This window comes from Prionailurus bengalensis, chromosome D1, assembly GCF_016509475.1.
Source record: "Prionailurus bengalensis isolate Pbe53 chromosome D1, Fcat_Pben_1.1_paternal_pri, whole genome shotgun sequence".
Classification (NCBI taxonomy): Eukaryota; Metazoa; Chordata; class Mammalia; order Carnivora; family Felidae; genus Prionailurus; species Prionailurus bengalensis.
This window is the reverse complement of record NC_057346.1, coordinates 112272038-112293901: the sequence shown is the minus strand read 5'-3', so window position 1 is coordinate 112293901 and position 21864 is coordinate 112272038. Positions and strand designations below refer to the sequence as shown.

The 21864-nt window shown below is 52.0% G+C and overlaps 2 protein-coding genes across 4 annotated transcripts; both read left to right on the top strand.

Moving 5' to 3' along the window:
• Positions 1-61: 61 nt before the first annotated feature.
• Positions 62-12341, top strand: LOC122484386. The gene is made up of 4 exons (XM_043582332.1): positions 62-128; positions 699-2968; positions 3059-4166; positions 12094-12341. Exons 1-4 carry the CDS (start codon positions 62-64, stop codon positions 12339-12341), a joined length of 3693 nt encoding a protein of 1230 aa, XP_043438267.1.
• Positions 12285-21706, top strand: LTO1 (LTO1 maturation factor of ABCE1). 3 transcript variants are annotated; one of them, XM_043581965.1, is made up of 6 exons: positions 12289-12461; positions 14539-14644; positions 16624-16694; positions 19542-19659; positions 19950-20062; positions 20606-21706. In XM_043581965.1, the coding sequence occupies exons 1-5, from the start codon at positions 12412-12414 to the stop codon at positions 20016-20018; spliced, it is 414 nt and encodes a 137-aa protein (XP_043437900.1). In that variant the 5' UTR covers positions 12289-12411; the 3' UTR covers positions 20019-20062; positions 20606-21706. The 3 variants fall into 3 exon arrangements, with proteins under 3 accessions (XP_043437899.1, XP_043437900.1, XP_043437901.1); XM_043581966.1 differs by having other exon boundaries at positions 20590-21706; XM_043581964.1 differs by having other exon boundaries at positions 12285-12461; positions 19950-21706.
• The last annotated feature ends 158 nt before the right edge of the window (positions 21707-21864 follow it).

Here is a 21864-nt window from a genome sequence, read left to right as displayed (position 1 = left end):
TGATTGGAACCACAACGCGGCAGAAGGTAGGGGACGACTGCTCATTTATCGCCAGACTCTAATGGCGGGTCTCCGGGCTGCAGCACGCAAGCCCACCAATTTGGCCAAAGTATACTCGGTAGTACAAGGTAAGACAGAGAGCCCTGTCACCTTTTTAGAGAGATTAATGGAAGCCTTTAGGCAGTATACTCCCATGGACCCTGAGGCTCCTGAAAATCAGGCTGCTGTTGTAATGTCGTTTGTAAACCAGGCTGCCCCTGATATCAAAAAGAAACTCCAAAAATTAGAGGATTTAGAGGGAAAACAGATCCAGGATTTACTCCGCATTGCTCACCGAGTATATAATAATCGGGACGCTCCAGAGGACAAGCAGCTCAAAGCTACCAGGGAAATGACTAAAGTTTTAGCCGCCATAGTTCAAAAGGATCAAGGGCCCACAGGAGAACAAAAAACTCGCCCTCCTAGGCTCCCCCTAGACAAAGACCAATGCGCCTACTGTAAAGAAAAAGGACATTGGATTCGTGACTGTCCCAAAAAGAAGCAACTGCGCTCAGGGTCAAAGCAATGGCAAACCAGCGCGGCCCCCATCCTATTTACCCAGAACTCAGAATAGGGGGGACGGGGTTCGGACCCCCTCCCCGAGCCCAGGGTAATCCTACAAGTGGAGGGGACTCCTGTGCAATTCCTTGTGGATACAGGAGCACAGCATTCAGTACTCACTGACCCTCACGGAAAAATCTCTGATAAGTCGTCCTGGGTCCAAGGAGCTACAGGGACAAAAAAATATCCTTGGACCACCCAACGAACAGTGGATCTAGGGACAGGAAGGGTAACCCATTCCTTTTTGGTCATCCCAGATAGTCCCTGCCCCTTACTGGGAAGAGATCTCCTCACAAAAATGGGAGTTCAAATTCACTTTCAGCCCGGAGGGCCTAAAGTAACTGACTCCCAGGACCAACCTATCTCGGTCCTCACCATACGACTGGAAGATGAATATCGGCTTCACCAAACTCCACCCTTCCCGGAACAGGATATTAGCTACTGGCTCCACTGGTGTCCCGGAGCCTGGGCAGAAACCGGGGGAATAGGGCTGGCAAAACATCGTCCCGCTCTATTCATAGAAGTTAAGCCAGGGGCTGACCCCGTGAGGGTCAAGCAGTACCCCATGTCAGCAGAAGCCAGGCTGGGCATTACCCCACACATCTGCCGCCTCCTTGACGCCGGTATCCTTAAGCCATGCCATTCGGCATGGAATACCCCATTGTTGCCTGTGCGCAAGCCTAATGGTGGAGATTATCGGCCAGTACAAGACCTAAGAGAGGTCAACAAACGGGTTATGGACATACACCCTACCGTGCCCAACCCTTATACTCTTCTCAGTACCCTCAGCCCAGACAAACGATGGTATACTGTTCTTGATTTAAAGGATGCCTTCTTCAGCCTGCCCTTGGCCCCCAAGAGCCAAGATATCTTTGCATTCGAGTGGGCGGACCCGGAAAGAGGCATAAATGGACAACTCACCTGGACCCGACTTCCACAAGGATTTAAAAACTCCCCTACCCTATTTGATGAAGCCCTCCACGAAGATTTAAGTGAGTACCGGAAATTAAACCCAAATGTGTCTCTCCTACAATATGTAGACGACCTCCTTGTTGCAGCTGAGACCCGAGAAGCCTGCCTCGTGGGGACAAAAAACCTCCTACAGACGCTGGAGAGCCTAGGGTACCGCGCGTCCGCTAAGAAGGCCCAAATCTGCAAGTCTGAGGTAATATATCTGGGGTACTTACTAAAAGGAGGACAAAGATGGCTCACTGATGCTCGGAAAGAGACTGTCCTCCGCATCCCGCGACCCAACACGCCTCGCCAGGTGAGAGAATTCCTAGGGTCTGCGGGATTTTGCCGATTGTGGATCCCAGGTTTTGCTGAAATGGCCAAACCCCTGTACGCAGTTTCTAAAAACCAACCATCGTTTGAATGGTCTGCGGAAGCTGAGCAGGCATTCCAACAGATAAAAAGAGCCCTCCTATCGGCCCCAGCTCTAGGACTGCCCGATATCTCTAAACCTTTCCACTTATATGTGGATGAGCACAAGGGCATAGCTAAGGCAGTGCTGACCCAGCATTTAGGTCCATGGCCCAGACCAGTGGCCTATCTCTCAAAGAAACTGGACCCTGTAGCCGCAGGATGGCCCCCTTGTCTCCGAATAATAGCGGCTACAGCCCTAATGGTTAAAGATGCCGATAAGCTGTCCCTGGGTCAAGAGTTACATGTCACCACACCCCACGCCATTGAAGGAGTACTCAAGCAGCCCCCCGATAGGTGGATGAGCAATGCTCGGATGGTCCACTATCAGGGACTCCTGTTAAATCCTTTGCGGATCACATACACCCCTCCCCGAACTTTAAACCCAGCCTCGCTGCTACCCGACCCTGACATGGACTCCCCGCTCCATGACTGTGCAGACATCCTAGCACAGATTCATGGAACAAGGGAAGACCTACAGGACCAGCCATTACCTGATGCTGAGGTCACCTGGTTTACTGACGGAAGCAGCTTCGTCCATCAAGGGCAGAGGTATGCAGGGGCAGCAGTGACATCTGAGACTGAAGTGATATGGGCAGAGGCTCTGCCCCCAGGGACTTCTGCCCAAAGGGCAGAACTAATTGCATTAACCCAAGCATTAAAAATGGGGCAGGACCGCAAAGTGACTATATATACAGACAGCCGGTATGCCTTTGCTACGGCCCACATACATGGGGCAATATACCGTGAGAGGGGACTACTCACTGCTGAAGGCAAAGACATCAAAAATAAAGATGAAATTCTAGCCCTATTGGCCGCTATTTGGGCCCCTAAAAAATTGGCCATAGTACATTGCCCGGGTCACCAAAAAATAACTGATCCAGTCTCTCGAGGAAATAACCTTGCTGACCAGACTGCACGCCAGGTAGCACAAAACCCCATTCAAGTACTCCCTGCGCAGCTACCAGACCCAGGGCCCCGGGATTTACCCCCACAGCCTGAATACTCAGAGGATGATCTTATCTGGATGCGCAAGCTCCCCATGACCCAAGTTACAGATGGATGGTGGAGGGACTCTAGAGACCGCCTTATCCTTCCCGAAAAATTGGGCCATGCCATCCTTACAAAAATACACCACTCTACCCATTTGGGGCCCCGAAGACTTCAGGATCTCCTCAGACAATCCAAACTGGTATTAAGAAACATCTCTGACCAGACGGAAAGGGTTGTGACAGCCTGTTCCACATGTCAACTCCAAAACGCGCACCCACACGTCACAGCTCATGGCCACCGGAAAAGAGGAACCATACCAGGAGCCCACTGGGAAGTGGACTTCACCGAGGTAAAGCCCGGCAAATATGGCTATAAATACTTACTAGTGTTCATAGACACTTTTTCAGGATGGACTGAAGCCTTTCCAACCAAGAAGGAAACGGCGCAGATAGTAGCCAAAAAGATCCTAGAGGAAATCCTGCCCAGGTATGGTTTTCCAGTCATGATAGGGTCAGACAATGGGCCTGCATTCGTCTCTAAGGTAAGTCAGGGATTGGCTTCCATACTTGGGGCAGATTGGAAATTACATTGTGCTTACCGGCCCCAAAGCTCAGGACAAGTAGAAAGAATGAATAGAACATTAAAAGAGACCCTTACTAAATTGACTATGGAGACTGGCGCTAATTGGGTAGAGTTACTCCCCTACGCTCTGTACAGGGTTCGCAACTCCCCATACAAGTTGGGTCTTACACCCTATGAAATCATGTTTGGCAGACCCACACCTATTATACCTGATCTTAAGTCAAACCTCATTCAATTAGACCAAGATAACAGCCTCTTGTCTTCTCTCAGGGCTCTACAGCGGGTTCATGAGGCCGTGTGGCCTAAACTAAAAGAACTGTATGAGGCAGAACTCCCACCCACTCCTCATCAGTATCATCCAGGAGACTGGGTCCTCGTCAAGCGACACCGGCAGGAGAACCTTGAACCCAGGTGGAAAGGACCTCACCAAATCATCCTGACGACTCCCACCGCCATCAAGGTAGATAACCTCCCCACCTGGATTCACCACACCCACGTAAAACCTGTCGACCCGCTGTCTGACCTCGTGGGACACACTGATAAGAATACTACTTGGACTGTAAACCGGAGTAAGAAAAACCCCTTCAAACTAACCTTGCGCCGTGCCTCCCCTAGACATGTTCAGGATAGTAACCCTTGTCCTACTAGCCCTCAACCTTAAACGCCTAGAGGGAGGACTAAATGCCCCCGTTGACAAACGGAAATTATATGAAGTTCTGTATGGAAGGCCCTGTGATTGCAGAGGTGGCATAGTTAAAACCCTTACCCTGCCACATGGTAAAAGACTAATAGCCGGCTCTATAGGAAGGGGTGGTCACTATCAGCGAATATACACTCAAACCCAAGACTGTGGGACCACAATTGCTCACTTAACCCAGACCTATGACATCACAGGACCCCAAAAACAGCAGTGGTTATGTGTTGACAAACCTAAACCCCTTCCCCCCACAGCAGAATGCCCTTGCTCTACTTTCCAGGAGTCGATGCATAGCTCTTGTTATGACTCCTATCAGCAATGTATGGGGCCAGACAATTCCACAACTTACTTTACAGCTATCTTACAGAGTACCAGGGCCGCAAAAGCTAATGATAATAATATGCAACTTCAAGCTGGCTGCCGTGGCTTAGTTGGAGAAGCTGTCTGCTGGAACCCTCGAGCCCCTATACATGTGTCTGACGGCGGAGGACCCCAAGATACTGTCAGACAGATAGAAACACAAGCGAAACTTAAAGAAATTGCAAAACACATGTATCCACAGCTTAATTACCACCCCCTAATTCTCCCTAGGCACGATCCTTATGAGTTAGACCCTCAGACAATGTCTATTCTAGAAGCCACTTTCTTACTCTTAAACATCTCTAACCCGAGTCTAGCCCAAGATTGTTGGCTTTGCCTACCCCGGCGGACTCTCCGACCCATCGCCATCCCCACTGAAATTAATATCAGCATAACCAATGACTGCTTACCTTCTTCCCTACTTGACCCCTTCCCCGTTCAATTCATTAGCCCATTCAATGCCTCGTGCTTTATAAATAACCTAACCTCCCAAAATAATAACATAGATGTAGGAGTCGTATCCCTTGCCCAATGCCATCAGTATGTCATTATTAACTCCTCGCTATGCAGTACCAACACCACCGTTTTTGTCTGTGGAAATAACCAAGCCTACACTTATCTACCTCAGAGTTGGACTGGAGTATGTATCCTGGCCACCTTACTGCCAGATATTGATTTGGTTGCAGGAGAAACCCCCATGCCCATTCCTAGTCTAGATTTTGTAGCTGGCAGGTCCAAACGAGCTGTGGCTGTTATCCCCCTTCTGGCAGGCCTAGGAATTACAAGCGCATTGACTACCGGGACAGCAGGATTAGGAGTCTCTATACACTCCTATCTGCGACTATCTCGGCAGCTAATTAACGATGTCGAAGCCTTGTCAGGGACAATCCAGGATCTGCAAGATCAGCTAGATTCCCTAGCAGAAGTGGTGTTACAAAATAGAAGAGGGTTAGATCTGCTAACCGCAGAACAAGGCGGCATCTGCTTAGCCCTACAAGAAAAATGTTGCTTTTATGCCAATAAATCAGGAATAGTTCGGACCAAAATCAAACAGCTCCAAGAGGACCTCGCACGCCGACGAAAAGAACTAGCCGAGAACCCACTGTGGTCAGCACTCCATGGGTTTCTCCCTTACCTTCTCCCCCTTTTGGGCCCCCTACTAGGCCTCCTCCTCCTCTTTACCGTCGGCCCTATTATATTCAACAAAATAATGAACTTTATCAGAGATAGATTAAACACCATTCAGGTTATGGTCCTTAGGCCACAATATCAGCTTCTTGACATGGAAAGTGAGCTTAATTAGGTAGCACTGTAGGACCCAAGATTGGGTCCTCAGGTACTTGAGAAAGGGGGGAATGAGAGGCCTGAGAAAGTTAAAACTTAAAGGCCTGAGAAAATTAAAACTTAAAAGCTTAAGTTACGGGAAAACTGAAACCTAACCAAGCTTAACCAGCTTGTTCCGCTTCTGTACAATTGCTTGGCGCTCCCATGTATTTCTGATCAATCATAGTTGCCTGGCACAACCGTATATTCTTGATCAACCATTGTTACTTGGCACATCCGTGTATTTCTGATCAATCATAGTTGCCTGGCACAACTGTGTATTTCTGATCAACCATTGTGACTTGGCACAACTGTGTATTTCTGATCAACCATTGTGACTTGGCACATCCGTGTATTTCTGATCAATCATTGTTGCTTGGCACATCCGTGTATTCCTGATTTCCCCATGACTTGTTTGTACCTGTCTATAAAAGGGGTGTAAAAACTTCTCTCAGGACCTCTCGTCGTCACCGGCAACGAGTGCGCGGAGGTCCAGGTTCGAACCTGCAATAAATGACCCTTGCTGCTTAGCTTTGACTCTGGACTCTGGTGGTTCGTTTTTGGGGGTCCCTTAGACTCTGGGCGTTTCAATATGACTCTCCCTCTGAGACCGGCCGGCCTTTGAGGACTTCGGGGGCGGGGGGGGGGGGGGGGCTGCCTGCCCAGACTCTCCTTGTCTCCTCCTTGCATTTGGAAGCACTGGACGTGTCCCCGTGGATCCCAGAGCAGTCAGGAAGATGGAGGGATTCGGAGCTGGGGGGCCTGGGTGGTGAGCTCGGACCCAAATCTCAGAGCGGGGCCCCAGGGGGGGGGGAGGCTGACCCCTGCCGGCCAGGGCCCTTCTGTAGGGCGTGAGTGCTCGGGGACGCCTCTTGGTCGCGGGTCACAGCACCAGACCCCCAGTCTCTCTGCATGTCTCCTGGCTTGTAGCTGTCAGAGGCTCCCAGCGGGCAGGTAGAAAACGGCCCTTCGGGCTGGGAACGCACACGGCTGCAGCCGCTGGAGAGAACAGGATGGGGTTTCGGCAAAAAGCTAAAAATAGAACTAACGCCTGATCCAGTTATGGCGCTGCTGGATATTTACCCCTCGAAATACAAAACCGCTCATGCAAAGGGGTACGTGCGCCCCCATGATTATAGCAGCATTACTTACTGATAGCCAAACCATGGAAGCAGCCCAAGTGTCCACTGGCTGAGGAATGGGTAAAGAAGACGCGGTATGTATACACGATGGAATCGAAAAGAATGAAATCTTGCCATTTGCAACGGCATGGGTGCAGCTAGAGAGTACAACCCTAAGCGAAATGAGTCAGACAAAGGCAAATACCGTACGATTTCATTCATATGTGGAATTTAAGAAACAAAACAAATGAGCAAAGAGGCAGATCAAGAAACAGACTCCTCATTATAGAGAATAAACTGACGGTCACCAGAGGGAGGTGGGTGGGGGGCATGGGGGAAACAGGTGACGGGGGATTAAGAGTACACTCATGGGGGGGAGGGGGGGCGCCTGGGTGGCTGGGGGGGAGGGGGAGGGGCCTGGGTGGCTGGGGGGGAGGGGGAGGGGCCTGGGTGGCTCAGGGGGGGAGGGGGGGCGCCTGGGTGGCTCAGTCGGTTGAGCGTCCAAATTCGGCTCAGGTCATGATCTCGCGGTCTGTGAGTTCGAGCCCCGCGTCGGGCTCTGTGCTGACCGCTCGGAGCCTGGAGCCTGTTTCAGATTCTGTGTCTCCCTCTCTGTCTGACCCTCCCCTGTTCATGCTCTGTCTCTCCCTGTCTCAAAAATAAATAAAACGTTAAAAAAAAATAAAAAAAAAAAGAGTACACTCATCATGGGGGAGAGGGGGCGCCTGGGTGGCTCAGTCAGTTAAGCGTCAGAATCTTGATTTTGGCTCAGGTCATGATCTCACGGTTTGTGGGTTCGAGCCCCGTGTAGGGTTCCACGCCGTCAGTGGAGCCTGCTTGGGATTCTCTTTCCCTCTCTCTCTGCTTCTCCCCCCACTGTCAAAAAATAAATAAACTTAGGGGCGCCTGGGTGGTGCAGTCGGTTAAGCGTCCGACTTCAGCCAGGTCACGATCTCGCGGTCCGTGAGTTCGAGCCCCGCGTCGGGCTCTGGGCTGATGGCTCAGAGCCTGGAGCCTGTTTCCGATTCTGTGTCTCCCTCTCTTTCTGCCCCTCCCCTGTTCATGCTCTGTCTCTCTCTGTACCAAAAATAAATAAACGTTGAAAAAATAAATAAACTTAAAAAAAAACAACAAATAGAGTCCACTTATCATGACGGGCACTGAGTAATGAATGTATAGAATTGCTGAATCACTATATTGTATACGTGAAAATTATATAACGCTTTATATGAACTATACCAGAATAAAAATAAAAAATAAAAAAAATAGTGGGTTAAAAACAAGAAGAAAAAAGAAAATGGTCCTTCTGAGCAGGCTCCCGCGTTTTCTCCTTTGGGGAAGGAACAGAGGGGAATTAGCCGAAGAGCCTGCCAGGGACCCAAAGCGTGGATTCTCGGTCTCCTGTCCCAGGGGTCAAACTGGGATTTGAAAGCCTCCAAAATGCCTCTTCTTCCAGTTGTGTCTTCCTTTATTTTTGATGAATAAAGAACGAGAGGGAGATTCATTTCCTGGAAGTCGTCGCCTAAATGACTTCCTTTTAAGAATTTGAAACTGCTTTTTTTTTCTTCTGGTTATACAAGGCATATATGCTCCACGATGAAAAGAAAAATCAAACACAGAAACACATCAAGGAGAAGATAAAGATTACTCATCATCTCGTCAACCCATTAGCCAGAAATGAGCACTCCAGCTCTGTAGCTAAGGACTGAATTAATCTGTAACGGGATAAGGACCTATGCTTGCAGGTTATTATTATTATTATTTTAAAGTTTGTTTATTTATTTTGAGAGAGAGTGCACTAGTGGGGGAGAGGCACAGAGAGAGAATCCCGGGCAGGCTCTGCCGTGTCAGCATTGTTAGTGCACAGAGCCCAACACGGGGCTCAAACCCACAAACCATGAGACCGTGACCTGAGCCGAAATCAAGATTCTGATGCTTAACCGACTAAGCCACCCAGGCGCCCCTGCAGATTTTGAAACATATATTGAAACTGGCCGAGAGGCCTGAAGTTTTTTTGTTTTTTTGTTTTTGTTTTTTACTGCCTTGGGAACAAATGACACATTTTGTTTTTATCTCGCTTTTTTTTTTTTTTTTTGTCCTAACAAAATGGATGTGTTTCCAGGTTAACAACTGTAAATCTGCACGTTCAGGTTCATTTTGCTTAGTTTTGCAGGCTGGTGAATATTTTGCTGCAGATATAGGTAAAATTAAAAAAAAAATCAATTCCAGTAAGCGAATACTTTTCAATGAACTTGGATGAATTTCGTTTTTCTCTTTACTTATATTGACTTGGTTCCGTTTGAACCTGAACAAGAATACGTGAAACATTACAATTTTTTGAAGTGTGTTTTACTTGTTAATACGGTGGATTCCCAGGAGTTGATTATACTATCCCCTTGATACTCTTGTTATACATTAAATATTTAATAATAGTGTTTTGAAGCCATTAGAATTAATATAATCAAGGCAAGAAAGTTCTACACCTTTGAAAACCTTTTTAGTTTTCATTATACCTAAACAAATTTATGAATTCTTATTCCATTCAATTAAATGGAGAAATTTCAGTTCCTAAGAGCTACCCAAACAAATATCACGTTTTCTAAAAAACTCAAAAACATAACAGGGAGAAATATTAATTCAGAGTATTTCTACCTACTTTTTAATGGGTTCAGGTATTGAAAAGGACATCAAATTTGAAACATTTAAGAATTTTGAGGGGCACCTGGGTGGCTCAGTCAGCTAAGCATCCGACTTTGGCTCAGGTCATGATCTCATGGTTCCTGGGTTCCAGCCCTGTGTCAGGTTGTGTGCTGACAACTCAGAGCCTGGAGCCTGCTTCGGATTCTGTGTCTCCCTCTCTCTCTGCTCCTCCCCAGCTCACTCTGTCTCTCTCACAAAAATAAATAAACATTTTAAAAGATTTTTAAAAATCAGCTGAAGCTCATCCTTATTAAAAAGAAGAATTTTGAAGTAAATTATATTTGTACTTGAAAATTGCCTTTTCCTATCTTTGAGGCCATGTTTTAAAAGTCTTGTCCTTGTTTGGAAATGAAGCCACTTGTGAACAAGTACTGAACATCCAAGATAACAGGGGTGCCTGGGTGGCTCAGTGGGGTAAGTGTTTGACTCTTGATTTTGGCTCAGGTCAGGATCTCACAATTCGTGGGTTCAAGCCCCACATTGGAGCCTGCTTGGGATTCTCTGTCTCCCTCTCTCTCTCTCTCTCAAAAATAAATAAATCAACATTAAAAAAAAAGAAAAAAATAAAATCTAAGACGACATAACCAATCTCTGACCCTTTAACGTTAAAACAGTCTGGGTTCAAGACAGTATTTTAGGAACATAACCATGGAACACAGTGGGGGAAGACCTCTCCAAAGTTGTTTTTTTTCTTTTTTTCCCCCAAACAATAGTTTGAATCAAATTGTGTTGTTTCTGTAGCACATATAATCTTTCAAAGCTGTATAAAATTATTTAAAAGTTTGAAATTAAGATTCATACCGTTCTGCATACGACTTTATGTCCACAGATCTTGTCCTGTAATCGGTCTCTTCCTCATCACGTATTCTTTTCCCATGGCAAAATATTTGGTTTATTTCATTTTCTTTCAGCTGATGAGGTTTATGTTCAAAAAACCTATTTTAGGGGCGCCTGGGTGGTGCAGTCGGTTAAGCGTCCGACTTCAGCCAGGTCACGATCTCGCGGTCCGTGAGTTCGAGCCCCGCGTCGGGCTCTGGGCCAATGGCTCGGAGCCTGGAGCCTGTTTCGATTCTGTGTCTCCCTCTCTCTCTGCCCCTCCCCCGTTCATGCCCTGTCTCTCTCTGTCCCAAAAAAAAAAAAAAAAAAAAAAAAAAAAGTTGAAAAAAAAAAACAAACCTATTTTATGTATGTAACAATGAAAGAACCACTCCCTTATTTGGGACATATTTGTAATATAAAGTTTTATTACTCATTAATAGGCAGGGAGAAGGATATGGAATTGTATGTGTGTTGCCATTTTGACCTGAAAATTCGAAGAAAATAATGTAACAAAATTAGCAAAAATTAACTGGTGGCCAGAGTGCTGGGAGAGTGGATTTATTTGCTTGCTTGTTTTGTCCCTTTTCCTGCATCCCAAATGTTTTGTGGTTTTATTTGCTGATAAAAAAAAAAAAACCTAAAAATGAAAAGATATTTAAAGAACAAACTCATTTCATCTTCTGAAAATCATATTTCATGGGGCTCTCTTAATGCTCTGAAGACGAAAAAAATATAAAAGAGGATATTTTAAAATTACCGTAATTCCAAAATCTAGATCTAGTCACTGTGAACATTTTGGTGGTGTGCTTTCATTCTTTTTAAAAGGAGAATTGCTTGGGGCGCCTGGGTGGCGCAGTCGGTTAAGCGTCCGACTTCAGCCAGGTCACGATCTCGCGGTCTGTGAGCTCGAGCCCCGCGTCGGGCTCTGGGCTGATGGCTCAGAGCCTGGAGCCTGTTTCCGATTCTGTGTCTCCCTCTCTCTGCCCCTCCCCCGTTCATGCTCTGTCTCTCTCTGTCCCAAAAATAAATAAACGTTGAAAAAAAAATAAATAAATAAAAGGAGAATTGCTTAATGTAATTGGAACTGGAGGATACGTGGAATTCTTTTTCCCCGTGGACCTCAGGAGCATTTTCCATGACCTCACTTTTGCTTCCAACATCATTTCTGGCGGCCGCTGGAGTCGTCACGGTGCTGCGGGGAACATCAGCGCGCGTCCTGGAGGCGAAGTGACAAGGTCTCGGGCACAGACCCCCGTTCTCCACACTGCCTGACCCGTGGGTTCCGCCCTCAAGCCCTGGGCCCGTTGCTTGTCCATTTTAGTAAGCTCTTTACAAACAAGAAACGTGATTCCCTTAGGCATGACGTTCATGAAACACACACCTCTGGATTGTTCCTTAGCTTTTAACGCTATCGCCACTTTGGGCATGCACGGATTTGCATTCTCACGGAGTGAAACGTACTGCTTTTCCCTTTAGGATTTCCTCCACGGCTCTGGCGTAGAAACTGCAACTCCGCGCTCACCTGGCGCCAGAACGCGAAGCCTTGTGTCGCGAAGGGGCCGCTGGACCTCGCCGGCCCCGGCCCCGGCCCCGCCCCCGCGGCCGGCGCGCATGCGTCCTGGCGCCCCGGGCGCCGGCTGGGCCCTCCCGCGTGCCGTCCTTACCCGGCCTGCCCCGCGCCGCCGTCCCCGGAAGTGGCCTCGCCTCCGCGGCGGCGGCGGTGAGTGGGCGGCCGGGGCGCGCGGGTGGCGGCGGCCGCCGCGCGAGGGGGCAGGGCGGGCCGGGCGCGCCGCCATGGCCGGGAGTCAGGACGTGTTCGACGCCATCGTGATGGCGGACGAGAGGTGGGTGGCGGGGCCGGGCCGGCACCCGTTCTCGGCCGCGGAGGCTGCGCGGGCCTGCCGGGCCGCGGGCGTCGGGGGGAGCGCGGTGGGGCCGCGAAGGCCGCGGACGCCTGTGGGGCCGAGAGGCCGTGGCTGCCCCTTCCCCGCTCGGCCGCGCGCCACGTGCCCAGCTGCTGCCCCAGACCCGCCTCCCGCTCCGGGGCGGCCCCGAGCATCTGCTCGGCCTGCTGACTGCCTTCCTCCGGGGACGCCCCGTACTTGGGTGGGACGGGCCTTTGCCATCTGGGCGCTGCCCCCTTTCCTTGTTCCGTGGTGGCGGGACATACGGCCGCATTCATGGGCGCGCTGATAAATGTGTCAGACGTCATCCCTTTGCCTCCAGAGCCCCCGGGGGAGTGCCGAGGGCTGTGACGGCGGGGACCTGTGCGGCTTTGTGGCCGGCCCACCGGAGACATCAGTAGACCTCAGCCCCGAAAGAGAGCGGACATTGAACAATCAGCCGCTGACATTTATTTAGAGCTTTCTGTGAACCCGGCACTGAGCGAAGTGTTGCATCCGCGTGTTGTTTTAGCCCTACTCGTGAGTCAGGCCCTGTAACTCCCCCTGCGTCGCAGAGGGGGCGAGGGCACTCCCCGCCGTCGCACAGCCAGTAAGTGGGAGCTGTACGTTGCCTCATCGGGGGCTCCAGCAAACTTACTTTGTTCTTGGTGATCGCAGGTTAGGACGGTACCAGTTCCGCTGTTGAGCCCTCAGAGTCAGAGCCTTGACTGTGTTCCAGGCGCCGCTGCGGTGGCACATTTTGCGGCGGTCTGATGGCATTTCTCTCTCCCAATGTACTGGGTTGTGATGGGAAGCCCTGTGTATTTCGTAGGGTGTTTTGAAGCAACTGAGCTGATAGACCCACAGAACTCACCTGGCTGCAGACGAGCGGCACCTCGGAGGTTTCAAAAAAGTAGATTCCTGGGCCTTATGCCAGATTTACCAAATTATCGGCGGCGGTGGGGGCCAAGGCTCTTGAATTTGTATCTTTAAAAATTTCCTGTGGGGGCGCCCGGGTGGCTCAGTTGGTGAAGTGTCCGACTTCGGCTCAGGTCACGATCTCGCGGTCTGTGGGTTCGAGCCCCGCGTCGGGCTCTGGGCTGACGGCTCAGAGCCTGGAGCCTGCTTCTGATTCTGTGTCTCCCTCTCTCTCTCTTTCTCTCTCTGTCCCTCCCCTGGTCATGCTGTCTCTCTCTCTAAAATGAACAAACATTAAAAATAGAACTAAGGGGCGCCTGGGTGGCACAGTCGGTTAAGCGTCCGACTTCAGCCAGGTCACGATCTCATGGTCCGTGAGTTCGAGCCCTGCGTCGGGCTCTGTGCTGATGGCTCAGAGCCTGGAGCCTGCTTCCGATTCCGTGTCTCCCTCTCTCTCTGCCCCTCCCCACCTTGTGCTCTGCCTCTCTCTCTCTCGTCTCTGTCTCTCTCAAAAAAAAAAATAAATAAGAATTAACATTTTTTTTCCCTCTGTTTCTGGTATTTTACCAGGTTTGGGAATCACAAATTTACCCCCCCCTCCCCCCCCCCCACGTAGAAGAGGCAAATTGGGTTTCAAGAGGGGCAGTGACTTGCAGCGAGAGACCGACCAACTTAGGATTGGAACCTAAGTTTTCTTTTTGTACTATTTTAAACAGTTGCTCTGTTCTTTTCTTTTCTTTTCTTTCTCTGCTTTCTTTTCATTCTTTCTTTTTTTTTTAAGATTATTTATTTATTTATTTTGAGAGAGACAGTGAGCAGGGGAAGGGCCGAGAGAGAGGGAGAAAGAAAATCTCAAGCAGGCTGTACGCTGTCAGTGGGAAGCCCACCTCAGGACTCGAACTCGGGGATCACGACCCGAGCTGAAATCAAGAGTTGGATGGCTAATCGACTGAGCCACCCGGGCGCCCCTGGGACCTAAGCTTTCTGACTTACATTCCACATTGTCTCTATTATACAGTGTCTCGCCTTGCTGAGTCTGGGGAACGTGGGAGAGAAGGATTTGTCCAGGGCAAACACTCTCCCTCCTGGTTGTTTGATCAAGCTGGTCTCTCCCTTACAGGTTTCATGGGGAAGGATATCAGGAAGGCTACGAAGAAGGCAGTAGCTTGGGTATAATTGAAGGAAGACGGTACGGCACGTTACATGGAGCCAAAATTGGGTCCGAGGTAAGCAAGAACCCCCCATTGAGAAATGAGCCCTTTTCGTGTAGTTTATAATTCGCTTTGATGATCCATATGGTAGAGCCAGAGCATCAAGCCTCCCTAAACAGCAGCGGTCTAGACGGTGCGGATGGAGAAATGTTCTTGGTACGGAGCGACAGAGCAGACTGCTGTACAAAGACGCCTGGTCCCCTTGCGCTCTGCGGGTACCGCGGCTCGTACAGGTTGACGTTTTGTGGCAGCCCCGGGTCGGGCAAGTCTGCTGGTGCCATTGATCCAACAGCATCTGCTCTCTCCACGTCTCCGCGTCACACGTGGGTACTTCTCGCAAGGTTTCAAAGCTGTTCGTTATCTTCTTTTAGGTTTTTAAGGTTTATTTATTTAGAGAGAGACAGCGTGGGTGGGGGAGGGGCAGAGAGAAAGGGAGAGCGAGAATCCCACGCAGGCTCCGCACTGTCAGCACAGAGCCGGACGTGGGGCCGGACGTCACAAAACTGAGATCGTGACCTGAGCCCAGATCAAGAGTCCGACGCTTAACCGACTGAGCCACCCAGGCGCCCCTCAAAGCTTTTCATTATTGTTATTTTCGTTTTGGTGATCTGTGGTCCGTGGTTATGCCTTGCTGAACGCTCGGGTGTTGGTTAGTGTTTTTTAGCAATAAAGTATTTTTAATTAGGGTATGTACATTATTTTTTTTTTTTAAGGCAAAATCAATTGCGCACGTAATACAGTACAGCGTGCTGTAAACATAACTTTCACGTGCAGTGGGAAAGCAAGGCATCGTCTGTTGCGGCGGTCTGGAACCGAACCTGCAGGGTCTCCGAGGTGTGCCTTTATAAAGACAATGAAACTGCCGCCTGAGGAATGAGGAGACAAGTCCTCGGTCACCTCTGTTTGTGCCGGAGTGGCCCGTAGTGGCGCCCTGTGTCTTAAGCCAGCTGAATCCTCACCTTGTGTCCTATGACAGCATTCCATTTCCACTCCCCTTGAAAGTCCATGAAGCGTCCATAGTTTTCCTTCTCGTCTGCCCTTCGTGGCGGATGACCGGCTCTAAACGGCCAAGCCAGTGGCAGTCGTGACTGCGTTAGATGTCTGTTGCGGTAAAGCTGGTCCCCACAGGCGGTGTGGGCCGCAGACAACACGTGCTCATCACGTCACGCGCATTCTGAGGGTCGGGAGTCCAGGAGCAGCGGGACTGGGTGCTTCTTGCTCCAGGCTGCATGGCGCTGGGGTCAGGGTATCAGCCAGGCCTACAGCCATGTGAAGGCTCGACTGGGGCCGGGAGCCCTCCTTCCGGGATGGCTCGCTCACACCGCTGTGCCGGCCACGTGGACCTCCCCATAGGCTGCTCGAGTGTCCTGGTGACGCTTGGCGCGAGCGATCTGAGACAGCAAGGCAGAAGCGATGCTGTCTGTCACGCCTAAATTCAAATTTTTTTTTTTTCAACTTTTTTAATTTATTTATTTATTTTTGGGACAGAGAGAGACAGAGCATGAATGGGGGAGGGGCAGAGAGAGGGAGACACAGAACCGGAAACAGGCTCCAGGCTCCGAGCCATCAGCCCAGAGCCCGACGCGGGGCTCGAACTCCCGGACTGCGAGATCGTGACCTGGCTGAAGTCGGACGCTTAACCGACTGCGCCACCCAGGCGCCCCTGTCACGCCTAAATTCAGAAGCCGTGTGCTGCCTTCTCTTCCGCGTTCTCCTGGCTGCGTGGGCCGGCTTGCTGCGGCTACAGGGGACCACACGGGACACGCCTCCCAGGGTGCGGGGCCCGTGGGGCCTTCTTGCGAGGCTGCCACCCCACTGATGGCTCGGTCTCTTGACTTCCGTTGCGTGAGGCCCAGCAGGTGCTTCCAGAACCTGTGGCGCAAGAAGCACCACTGCCCTCCGTCCCCCCCTTGAGTTCCGAGAGCTTGAAGATTAGATCAAGTGTAGCTGGTTGCTGATTCATCTCACTCTTAAATGTTTTTATAAATTCACAGATTGGGTGCTATCAGGGGTTTGCTTTCGCTTGGCGATGTCTCCTGCACAGTTGTGCCACCGAGAAAGACAGGTAAAGTTGAAGATTTCTTTCTTTTCCAGCATGTGGACCAGGAGTCCTGGTTCCATAGCTCACTGTGACTTTGGACAGTTAATGCGTCCGTCTCCTCACCTCCAAAGTGGAAAAACAATCGGGCCAGACTTGAATGTTGTCGCGATATTTACAGGGAATGGTAAATAGAGAGTGCGGGCCCTGTTTTCGGTGTTCGATGAGCAAGGTTCCGATTACTTCTGAGGAGTTTTTGGCGCCCTCTGCCTTTTCCTGGAATCTTAGATACCCGGCCAGTAAGATAATGTTCAAATTGATGACATCTTCTTGTTCATCTTTCCCCTGGGCTTCTGGTAAGCTCCGTAGGATGTTCTTGGTGTGAACGGGGCTCAGGAATGGTGACTGTGTTGTCGTTAGCTTTTTAATGCGGCTGGTCTGCTTGCGTGATAAGGCATTGAGTATGTTTGACCTGACTCTGGTACTTGGAGGCACCTAGTAAATGTTGGCCGTGTTTTGTATCGTTCGTACTCTTAAACTCTCCCTACTGTGTGCTACCTGCTCAAGCCCCCGCGGCCCCGTTGCACATCTGTCTTTGCCCTAAGCTGGAAATGAGCCTTACGGCAAAAGGCACACGTGGTCTGGCCGTCCTCCTGCTCGAGGGCCCCTGCGTCATGCTGTTGTCTGGTGGCTTTGCCTGGCCTGGGAGGGACCCTAGGACACTGGATAACAGAGCAGGGAGGGTGGCATTCCCCTGTCGGAGCGACTCATTGTCTTATTTGAAATAACTTTGAACTTCTAGAATTTGGGCCGCCTCCGTATCCGAATGTGAGGAGAGGAATGCCGGCGGCTGACTGTGGGTGATGCCGAGATCGCCCGCGATGGGCTGCCTCCATTGAGTCCCCCATGAGTAGCCCAGGGTGGACCGGATGTGGAGTTAGCCCGGGGCACCTCGCCGGGGGTCGGGGCGGGGGGGTGGGGGGGCAGGGGTGGTCCTCTGAGGACTGCGGGAGCAGTCGGGGAGCGAGCGGTCGGCGTCTTGTGGCAACCCTGGGCGGCAGTCCCAGCTGAGCTCGGCTCTCCGTCTGGGTCTGGTCCACGAGAGGACAGGATGGGGAGAGGCAGTGCTTGGCGCTCTCCATCAGTCTCCCCTTCTCTCCAGCTCCGACGCGTGCTGGCTTCCGAAGGAGAGCCGCGCTGTGTGAAGGGGTCCCACAGCCAGGGCCTGCCGCCCCCGCCCTCCATGGGGGCTCCTAAGTCCTTCCTTTTTGTTTTCTTAAAGTTTATTTATTTTGGGAGCGAGAGATTGAGCCTGAGCGTGGAGGGGAGGGGCAGAGAGAGGCGGAGAATCCCAAGCAGGCTCCGCACTGTCGGCGCAGAGCCCGGTGTGGGGCTCGAACTCACAAACTTTGAGGTCATGACCTGAGCCGAAATTGAGAGTGGGACGCTTAACCCACCGAGCCACCCAGGCGCCCCTAATTTCTTCAGGCCGTGCACGCAGCCCCTTGTCAGGAGAAAGCCCTGCAGCCCCCTCGCTGCCGCCCCTGCTGCACCAGCACAGCTGGAGGGGCTCTTTGAAACACAGCCTAAAAGCCTTTCTCACCGAGCTGTGGTTCCCAGGTTTTGCACTTAAAAGAAATTTTGTTAGTTTATTTTTGAGAGAGAAACAGAGCATGAGTGGGGGAGGGGCAGAGGGCGGGGGAGACACAGGATCTGAAGCAGGATCCAAGCTCTGAGCTGTCGGCACAGAGCCCGATGTGGGGCTTGAACCCATGAATCGCGAGATTATGACCTGAGCCGAAGTTGGGTACTCGACCCACTGAGCCACTCAGGCGCCCCCGCAGGTTTTTGCATTTTTATGTCAGTATGATTTTAAAAAATTAAAAAAAAATTTTCTTTAACGTTTTATTAATTTTTGAGAGAGAGAGAGAGAGAGAGAGGCAGAACATGAGAGGGAGAGACAGAGAGGGAGGCCCAGAATCCGAAGCAGGCTCTATCTAGGCTCTGAGCCATCAGCACAGACCCCGACGCGGGGCTTGAAGCCACGAACCACAAGACCATGACCTGAGCCCAGGTCGGACGCTTAACTGAGTGCCCCAGGCTCGGTACAGGTTTTAAATGGTTGTTTAAATGTGCACACGTGTGAACAGTCTCCCCCAGCCCCTGGGGGTGGGCCCCGGCCTCCAGGGTCCGGGGGAAGCGGAGAGACTTAACCCTTGCAGGGTCCAGTACTTTCCCTCCGTCCTGGGTACTGAGCTTTACGGAGATGACTGTGCTCCAGAAAGCCTGTGATGTGGCCGGCAGGTGTGCGTGTTGCAGACGAGGATGCCGAGGCTCAGAGACGTCCCACAGCCGCCCCGCCTCCCAGCAGAGCTTTGTCTCGCCGGGAGAGGGGACCGAACCCGGACCCCTGACCCTGATTCCTGCCCTTGGGGGGAGGGGCTTGCCGGTTTACCTGCCGCCCAACTTGCCAGGGCTGTGAGCGTGAACGTGTCGAGGTCCCGAAAATCCCAGGCCCCAGAGCAGGCTGGGTTGTGCCCCGGCACTCTTTTCTTGTCTGGCTTTGTCTGTCCCCGCGTCTGTGACCTAGAGAAGCCGTGGTTGCTGTGGTCGTGGCGGGCGCTTGCTCCCTGGCCGGGAGACCGGTCTCTCCGGAGCGTCATACACCCCGATGGCGAGTGTGGGGTGTGGGCGAGAGCACGTGGCTAGGTAAATAAATATTATTGAGTGTAGCAAGAAATTAACCATCTGGCTTCTGAACCCAGGCACGCTTCCCACGCCCACCGCTTTCAAGTACGCGATCGGCAAAGCTGCTACATAAGCGGAGCCCATTATGTAAAAGGGACTAAAAGTCTTTATTTCTGTGCTTTACAGCAAGAAGATGAAGGCCTTAGAATCGTTGATTGGAATGATTCAGAAGTTCCCTTACGATGACCCTACCTATGATAAACTTCACGAAGACTTAGACAGAATTAGAGGGAAATTCAAACAGGTCTGTCCCCTGCACGTCTCTCTTCGATTCGGAAGTGCGTTTCTCCGGCGGCTGGTGCGTGGTCTCGGGGCTCACGTCGCTCGTGGTCTGGGGGCTGCGTGTGCCCTGTAAGCGGCATTTCTGCGTCTCCGTGTAAGAAAAGGGAAGACGGCCTAGAGAACGGGGTTAGGACTTCCTTAGGGGGTGGGGTCGTGGAGTCGAGAAGCTGCAGGTAGAAAGTTTTGTTCTGATTTGTGAGTAAAAATACGGAAGGTTTTAAAAAATACACCCTTTTTCTTTTGTGTTTTCAGCTTTGTTCACTGCTGAATGTTCAGCCGGACTTTAAAATTAGTGCGGAAGGTTCTGGACTTTCATTTTGAGGATGACAGATGAACAAAGACGAAACATCAAGGAACAGATGTCCGTATGTTAAGTGTTTAAAAATGTGATTCAAGGCAAAACAATGATGGAGTATTCATTGTTCTGGGGGGAGGGATCCAGTTCGGCCGGTGAAAGGGCTTCCTTCTCCCTGGGGGCCTCCTGTGTCGCCTCGGTGCCCCCCCCCCCCCCCCCCCCCCCCCCCGCCGCGGTCCCTCTACACAGGCCCAGCCTTTGTCGGGTCCTGTCCACGCTGCGGTCTGAGCCGGTCCCCCCCCCCCCTCCCCCCCCCGGCCTCGGGAGGCCTCTCCCTTGCGGTGCAGGGTCCGCTGGCCTTGCGGCCCCCTCCAGTGGACGGGCCCGGCCGGTTCTAGACTGGGGGTGGCCCTGGCTGCGATTCCCCCCCCCGAGCCTGAAATCAGCACTCAGAAGAACAGCTCTTTAACAGCCGAGAGCACCGTGGCTGGCCTGATGGGAGATGGCGGCGGCGTGCCCAGGACAGTGCCCTTCGTTGACCCGTAAGATGTGCCAGCGCCGGGTGATGTGCTCCCCTGTTCCGGTTAATCCCTGCAGCGTTCCCACTTCACAGATGTGGAGACCGAGACCCGCGGGGACTGCCCGGTCCAAGGGCGCCCGGCAAGCAGAGCTGGGGCTCCGTCCTGCGCCCGCCTCTCACCACCGTCTGGTGCCGCCTGCCCTGGAACGCGCCTTCGCAGCCATGGAGCGGGGTCGCTGCTCTCGGGCCCGGTGTGCCCAGGTCCCCACTGGGGAGTCCACCACGGCCGGCTGACGTGGGCACCTGGCTTGGAACGGGTTCCGAGGGAGCCTGGACACGCTCTTCGCACGGCCTCTCTCCGCATCGGGCTGGGGCTTGGCAGCGTTGAGCGTGGGTAAGGGGAAGATACTTCAAGGACTAGATGTCAGGCCACTGTCGTGCTTACGCAGAAAGTTTGGGAGCCTTACGTTGAGGACGCTGTGTTTTCTTGTCCTACGAGTTCCTTTGCCTTCTGCCCGTCCCTGGCAGGCATCCGAATACACCGTGAGGTCTGGATTGCTGGAGCAGGTGACGCAAGGTCGTGGCTCCTGGGCGTCCCTCTGCCCGTGCGTCTGCTCGCCCCCGGGGGCTGGGGGGCAGGGTTGCCGGCAGGTCCCGCCTGCTCCTGTCCGCGGCAGCGTGGCTGAAAGTGACTCGCGAGATTGATAAGGGGTAACCGCGAATCGTCCCGGTTTTTAAATACGTTCCAGAGCGTCTTAGCGACGGCTGTCGTGCCGCCCGGGCCGGTGGTCGTGAGAGCCTGCCGGGAGACCCGAGGCCCGGGGCCTCGAAGGAGCGGGGCGCTGGGTGTTTTCTTTCCTCTGGTTCCGTTGCCCTGGCGAGTGTGCTGAGGACGAGAGAGGTGGCTTCAGCCGGCGAAGGTGGACACTCGGGCTCGAGCCTGGCACGCTGTCGCAGGCGGGGGCGTCACCGCGCACGTCGCTGTCTCCGCCCCAGCTGGCTTCGGGGGCGCTCGCGTGCTCGCGCACCGCCTCACGGCCGGACCCTGCGGCCACAGACACCGACCGCGGGCGTCCCTCGCCGGTGGGATGGGGGGCTCTGGTGGTTTTCCCTGGGGGACTGTTTTCTGAGCGTTCTGTTTTGATAACGTGTTACTGTTACAAGCGGAGAGCACAATAAATAGATTGCAAAGCAGAAGCCCTTCTGGTACCGTTTGTAATGTGACATCCAGCAAATTAACTACTTTCTGGTATTTGGGATTTAGGTACAAAAGCAGGCAGGCATGCAGTCGGCCCGGGCACAGCTTCCTGTTGTGTTTCCGTCCACGCGCCTCCTTGAAACACGGAGATGTG